The sequence below is a fragment of the Papio anubis genome, chromosome 2 (genome assembly GCF_008728515.1).
Source record: "Papio anubis isolate 15944 chromosome 2, Panubis1.0, whole genome shotgun sequence".
NCBI lineage: Eukaryota > Metazoa > Chordata > Mammalia > Primates > Cercopithecidae > Papio > Papio anubis.
In genome coordinates, this window is record NC_044977.1 from 33,859,296 (window position 1) to 33,867,093 (window position 7,798).

Sequence of the window (7,798 nt, forward strand, 5' to 3'; positions counted from 1 at the left end):
AACCTGTTGGACAGAGGACAAAGTATTATGGTTTTTGTGGGGAGAAACCAAGAACTCCACCAGAGCTGTTCTCATGGAAGAAAACCTATAGGTACTACTACAGTGATTTCTTTAAGATTTCCTGTCATTTTCTGTAGTCTCAGCTGCCCCTCTATGCTCAGCAGTAGAATAGGAGCACCACTATATCAGAAAGTGTGGCTGGAAGGGGATGCCATGGATTTCTAGTGTGGAAAAGTCATGATGTCCGTCTCCTAAACCAGTATATACAAACGGTTTCCAGTATGGTCCAACCAGAGTCCTATAAATAATCACAAATACGTAGCCAACAAATGTCCCTGAGTGGCTTTGTCACAGACACCAAACACCTGATTTTATCTTAGAGGGAATAAAAATGCTCATTAGAGTGAAGGTCCACTGCCTATGTTTCTTTCTGACATTCATCCTTCTGGAGGACTTAAGAATCCTTGGAACATATAGAAATGCACAAAAACATTTTAGGAGGATGATGGCAGTGCTGTGAGTCATTGACCAATTCATATTGGCTGGTTGCAACTTAAGTGCCTCATTCTTGAACAGAAATGTCACATGCTTTGAATTTTTTTTCAGGCTCATTATTGTTGGATGTCAAATAACAAATAGCTCATCCCCAAACGTCCTCTCACCAAAAAGTCTGACTGTAACAATAGATAGAGAGGCAGATGGTATTAACAGGAACAGCCCATATAATGCATACATTACAGAGAAGATTCATTTCATCATGCATATACCAAATGTTATAATAGTTAGCATGTATTGTGTGCCAGGTAGTATGTTTAGGCTACAGGAAATACAGAATAAAGATCTAGTCTCTGATTTCAAGGTTGACTCAGACTAATTGGGTTGACAGAAAAATCAAGATAATTATAAGACCCTTCACCCTTCCCACTAGGATTATCCTAACTGGAAAGAATAAATACATATTTTTTCCTCAAGAATTCCCTTAGCCTTTAGATCTACCCAGCCTAGTTGTTTTTCTTCTTTTCTTTTTATTTCTCTATTTTCTTTTTTTCTTTCTTCACATCTCCCCCTTGAGATAATAAGTCTAATTTTAGTTCCCAGCCATTCTTTAACAAAGGTATTAGCATAGGCAGTCTATGTACAAGGTTTTTGCTCTCCCGTGATATGTCACACTTAATTAACTGTCACTTTTGCTATCAATATTAACTGAGATATTAATCTGATGAATCTTAATTTCTCTTAATCATAGCATCATTTCGATCCTTCATTGGATATCTCTTTAAAATGACACACAGTAGAGAGGAGAAATATTAATAGTATACTCAGGTTTTTTTTTTTTTTTTTAATCACATCTTAAGTAACTGCATGTTTTCCTGGTAAGAATATCTGTTTCTTGAACAGATATGGTCATTCTGATTTCCTTGTTAGCAAATGGGTGTTTTGTCTTGACCACCTCCTGGCTCTCTTTTGTACTCCCAATTGAAAATACTTTCAAATTTAATAAATGTTTCTCCCCAAAAGAATTCACCAGGATCTGCTGCACTATCTGTCTGGCAAAGGCTCTGTACTATTCATGGACACATGGAAAATACACATTTGAGGGTTTTGTCTGTTCCTTTGGTAGCAGAGTCTACGAAGAGCTGGTACCCAGGAGGAAACAGCAAAGAGGGACTGAATCATCAAAAGAAGTCTGATCTGTTTGCTGGTCATTATTTCTATCTTTCCCTACATTCACTATTTTTTTTTTAAATAATTCTTTTTTTCCTCCTGGCCTCGCATCCCTCCTGCACACCCTTACCCTCATATACATTGAGCACTGGTGAAGATGCCTTCTGGACTGTCTCACCCAGCCCACCATGTCATTGAGACACGTCTGGCACAGAGAATAAACTCTAGGCCATATTAGGAAGAGTCCCATCACTCAAATCCTGTCACCTGAACACTGGAGACCCACGAACAGAATCATTCTCAGCACCCTGGTTCTGACCCAGGTGGAGGATGGGATGGTGGCTGTTTTCCAGAGGTTTAACTCTCTCATTAAAGGGAGAATTAGAGTTTTCCTTTCTTCCTCAGTTCCTGACTGTTTGGGGAGTCTTTTGAGCCCCGAAGGCCGGAACTCAGGGAAGACAAATACAAGCACAGTCATAGAGACAGCATGTGCCTGAAGTCTACTCACCTCCAGGTATACCACCCAGGGCATCACCAAGGTGGCCACCAGCAAGTCTGCCACAGCCAGGCTCACTACTAGGTAGTTGGTGGTAGTCTGCAGGGCCCGCTCCTTCAACACAGCCATGCACACCAGGCCATTGCCGAAGACGATGGCCAGGATGAGCACGCAGTAGGAGAGGGCATAGTAGGCATGTGGGCGGGCCTGGCTGGCACCTGTGGAGTTCTCCACCCCACAGGTGTAGTTCAGGAGGCCACTCAGCTGGCTCAGAGGTGCCATAGCCCAGGGGGAGGTATGTGATGCCAAGTGGCTTCCTGTGAGGAGACAGAAAACAATATTAATAAAATCAGACTCTTTGGAGCTTGGTTGCTTAGTTACTTTTTTTATTTATTGCATCAACAAATATTTATTGAGCATTTTCTATATAGTAGGCACTGTTTTGAGAGTTGGAGATACAGCAATGAACAAAACAGATAAAATCTAATTCCTCCCCTTTGAAGCTCCCATTCTAGAGGGGAAGACAGATAATAAACAAGACAAATAAAAGATGTGGTGTGTTCGATAATGATATGTATATTGGAGACAAATCAAGGAGGGGGGTAAGTAATGGGTGAAGATTGTATGTATGTGAATGAGTATCTGAGTAATAATCAGGAATTCCTCATGGAGAAATCAGCAATTGAGTCAAGACCTGGAGGAGATCAGGAAGCAGACCATGCAGATATCAGATGGGATAGCAGTCTGAGCAGTGAGAACAGCAGGTGCCAGCGGGAAGGGCTAGCACATAGAAGGCATAGGAGGGAGGCCAGTGAGGCTGAAGACAAGTGAGGCAGGAGTAGAATAGGAGGGTGTGAGGTAGAGAGATTGTGCAGGGCTATTGAAAGTACCATGCTTGGACTCTGAGTGAGACGGGAAGCTGTTGCAGGATTACAAACCCAGCTCTACTGCTTCCTAACTCTGGGACCTTATGCATATTACTTTACCTCTCTGAGCTCCAGATTATTCCCATGTAAAATGTGGGAATAATGAAACCCATCTATCTTAGTCCATTTTGGGTTGCTATTACAGAACACCTGAGTCTGGGTAATTTATAAAGAGCAGAAATTTATTCTCTCACAGTTCTGAAGGCTAGGGGAAGACATAAGGCCTGCGACTTAGGGTGTAACCCTGAAACCCAAGCGAAAGTGACTCTTGTCCCAGGCTGTGTGCTACAGAGGAGCCTACTCTGGTCTTCTACTATGGTTTGAGTGTTTGTGTCTCCCTAAATTCATATGTAGAAATCCTAACACCCAATATGATGGTATTAGGAGGTGGGGGTCTTTGAGAGGTGATTAGGTTATGAGGACAGAGCCCTCATGAATAAGATTAGTGCTTTTATAAAAGAGACCCAGATAGCTAGCTAATCTCTTTTACCATGGGAGGACACAGTGAAAAGACAGCCATTTGTGAACCAGAAAGCAGGCCCTCACCAGACACTGAATCTTCTGGTGCCTTGATCTTGGACTTCCCAGCCTTCAGAACTGTGAAAAATAAATATCTGTTGTTTATAAGCTACTCAGTTTATGGTATTTTGTGATAGCAGCCCAAAAGGACTAAGGCATCCTCTACTGGTTATGCCTCTAGCCCCTACAGGATGATGTTGTAACCTCCCACAGTGCCAAGGAGAAGGTCCACTAAGTTTACAACCCTGTCTACACCACACTCAGGGAATTCTCTGCCCAACTGCTCAGAGCCTGTTTCCAGGACATCATGGGCCTCATTCTAAATCTGTCACCCTGAGGGAGACTATGCCATAAATGTGTAGGGTTCCTGGGGCCAAGTGGTGGCTTTCAGTTAGAGCTCAGTCAAATAGATTCTATGTAGTCTGAGGTGGGGAGATAAGAGTCCAGGGTCCCTGAGGCAGGTTAGGGGTGGGGGCCCAGCTTCTCCTATATAGTCACATTTTGTATAGAATTTTGAAGGGTCCAGGAATCTTAAATTCAAACTTGGCCTTCCACGTTGTTACGAAGGTGTATTCATCAAGGTGGGAAGATGAAACATTTTACTCAATGGTTTGTTGGTTACGACTTTAAAATATTTAAACATGGTACATATGGACCTTTATGGGAACTCTCTCTCCAGGCCCTGGCAAAAGTAGAGGCTGGCTTGGTGGCCAGAATTTGCCCTCAAGCTAGGTATCTGTAGCTCTCCCTTGATTAGGAGACTGGCCTAATCATGGCTGTCATTTTGTACCTCACTTTGAAATGCTTCAGCCTGAAATGTGAAAGAGTTAAAATGAACAAATAATTGGGAAAGGGTGACAAACTTGGAATGAATTTAGAGAATTGTTTAAAAAAATTGTCCTTTATCTTGGCACACTGTTTGCACTCAATGTATTTTAAAACATAATAATAATTCTTGATAATAGTTATAATTTTCTCATTATTCAGAGGAGGGCAGCCGCTACCCTGGAGATAGCACCACTGCTGCCAAGAGCTTTTGGAAAAATACAATGCTTTCTGATTGTTCAAGGATATTTCCACTTTTAAGGCAGGCTCAGGCCCAAATGTCTTCCTTTTCACAACTGGGCCACTTTGGAACACAGTGGCCAGAACCCCTCTTTTCTGGGGTCTGCAGTGGTGAATAATGTCTTAGCTTCCTCTCACCTGCCAAGTAAGAGGGAGGCATAAAACCTTAGGATATTTATTACCCTTTGGCTGGACTTTTTACTCTGCCAAGAGGTTTGACAGCTACCTAAAAATAGTATAGCTGAATGCCAGTGGCTAATTATACGAAGGGAAACCCTCAACTCTGAAAATCAATTCTGAGCCTGATGTTGGAATCACAGTTGCATGGATTTCTGATTTCTAATTTATTTTTTCTACATCTGATCTTAGGTCCTTTATAGCAGCAGGTGGGTTAAACTGTGATTGTTCAGGTAGTTTCTGATGAGTTGTAGATGTGGGAGATGAAAGCAAAGATGCGTGAGATGCTAGATTACTCTGTCTCTCAGCTAATTGTTTCAACTTCCTCCCTGCTTAGATTTTTTTTTTTTTTCTTTTCAAACCAGAGTTGCTTATATAACACAGAACTGAGCTGGGCTTTCTTCTTTCTTTTCCCTCTGTTAGATATGCTAACAGATAGGAAACGGGTCTCAGGTAGGAAGAAGCAAAGAGCCTAGAGAATTCATTAACTCAATCACTCTCTAAGTAATTTACAATGATAGTCTGGTTTCCTCATCAGCAAAATGGAGATAATCATATCCACTCCATAAGGTCATTATGAAGATTAAATGAAATTTTATACATGAAGTTTGGCACTACTGACAATTTGGACTGAATAATTCTTTGTTGAGGAGGTTTTTGCTGTGCAGTGTGGGGTGTTTAACAGCGTCCTTTACATATACCCACTAGATGCCAGTAGCATACCCCTCCCCACAAGTTGGGACAATAAAAAATGCTTCTAGATGTTGCCAAATATCCCAGGGGAGGAGGGCAAAATTGCTCTCCCCATTAACAATCATCACTCTAGCATAATGTCTGGCACATAGCACCAGAAATATAGTTGCTTTTACTGTTAAGAGGAAAGTGGGAATAGATGAAGAGTTAAATAATCTACAATTGTAGAGTATCTAGTGAACTTGGAAATGATGACATTCATGGTGACCTCAGCAAACAGTGTTAGGAGTTAAAAGTGGGTAGGAGGTAAAATAATAGAGAAGGCAGAGAAATAGAAGAGTACTCCTGGCTTCATTCTTTTAAGATTCATTACATATAACACTACTTACACATTTTAATGAGCTTTTAAATGCCTTACAAAGTATTGATTTATCTTGGTCTTTATAGTTTGTTCTGGCATCTCTTAGAGTGAGTGCATAACCTATTTAAAAAGGCAGGGGAACAGAGAGTGGTCAGGTCCCCATCAGTTATGACATTTGTCCTGCTTTGCTGATGTTCAGTCCCTCAGTGCTGAATAACAGTCCGCCTGAAACACTCGTGGGGTTCCTCCTTAGTACCTCATTAAGACTTACAGAGTTTTAATTATTTGTTCTCTTTCTGTAAGAGAACAAATGAAGATGAAGACAACTACATCTAGGCTACTACTGTGTGTCAAGTATGAGTACTTTACATGCATTTTAATACTTACAGCAGCCCTAAAGGTGGATAATGATCTATTTCTTTTATGGATTAAAAAAACTGAGCGATCAATTACTTTCTCAAGATTACACAATGTGTAAGGGGCTGATTTGAACCAAGCTTTATCTCAGGCATTCTTAAATCCCAAACTCATAATTATCTAATGGGTCTCTGCTGGGCATGGAAGTTGATGTTAATCATTCCCAGCCCTGCTTGGGGGCTCATTTCTGTAATACCAGCACTTTGGGAGGCTGAGGTGGGAGGATCACTTGAGGCTGGGAGTTTGAGACCAGCCTGGGCAAAATAGTGAGACTCCATCTTTGCAAAAATAAAATAAAAGAAAAATTAGCTGCGTGTGATGCCATGTGCTTGTATTCCCAGCTACTTGAAAAGCTGAGGCAGGAAGATTGCTTGAGTCCAAGAGTTAGAGGCTGCAGTGAGCTATAATTGTACCACTGCACTCCAGCCTGGGTGACAGAGCAAGATCCTGTCTCAAAGAAAAAACCCCACAAAACTCATTCCCAAGTTGAGGTGGATTTTACTAAACCCAGAACAAAACACTTCAGTAACAGGGTTCCATGATACATCTTCACTCATTTCACAGATCTCTGGCTGTTGCCACATCTAATCTTTTACTCAGATGCCTCCTGACACCAGTCTCCAGAGCTTTTCTGGTCTGGGCTATAATTTGGACTTGCTATATTGCCTGATAAAATTAATAATTATAGCTAAAGTTTATAAGCATTATCATCATTCAACCTCACAGCAACCTGTTGAAGAAGGTAAGCACTATTATCATATCAAGTTTTCTAGATAAAAAAGGTGAGTCACAGAGAGGTTAAATATCTTGCTGAGAACACAAACCAGTAAATGATGGAGTTGCTTCAACCCAAGATTTGTCTGATTCCAGAGTTCATGTTCTTAACTATGCCACTTAAGTATGCCACTTTTAGGGGTGAGGCAGACAAATGTGAAATGGGTACTAATTTTAAAATCTCACTTGTTCAGAGTATCTTATGTACATCATCTGACTAGGCTTGGTGAAGTAATGCAGGTGCACACTGCTCATAGAACCAGTGGGAGTCACATTGTTATTATTATTAGAGATAGTCTTTAGCATTTCTATGCTACTTTCTTCTTGCAAATTGCTGCCTATTTTCCTAAAAAAGATTCACAAATGCATTGCAATACATAGCATATTTATGTATTGGGGCACATTTACATTGTTGGTAAATGTACAGAGAAAAACTGTTGCTGGTTACTGAGGTCCAGTAGCTAAGATAATAGTTTTTCCCCCTCATTAAACCTGTCTAGTAAAGCAGAGCATACTCACTTTCCATCACAACCTCTAAAGACTGAGCATCTTACCATTCTAATCAGAGATAAAATGGGGAACTCAGAAAATAAATCAATAAGCAAATATTAATTGACGACCAACTTCAATGCATTAGAAATTGAATCTGATATTGAGTAGAAACTGTTCTGTATTTGCTTTAATGCATATTCTATAATAAACAGC

General features: G+C 40.7%; 1 protein-coding gene across 1 annotated transcript in view; it reads right to left on the reverse strand.

Moving 5' to 3' along the window:
* DRD3 (dopamine receptor D3) overlaps nt 1–6,585 on the reverse strand; it is a 49,002-nt gene extending 42,417 nt beyond the window's left edge. The window contains exon 1 of the mRNA XM_021934072.2: nt 2,174–6,585. Within this exon, the coding sequence (XP_021789764.2) occupies nt 2,174–2,443 (270 nt within the window). The 5' untranslated portion in view covers nt 2,444–6,585. The remainder of the gene's footprint in view (nt 1–2,173) is intronic.
* Nucleotides 6,586–7,798: the final 1,213 nt, after the last annotated feature.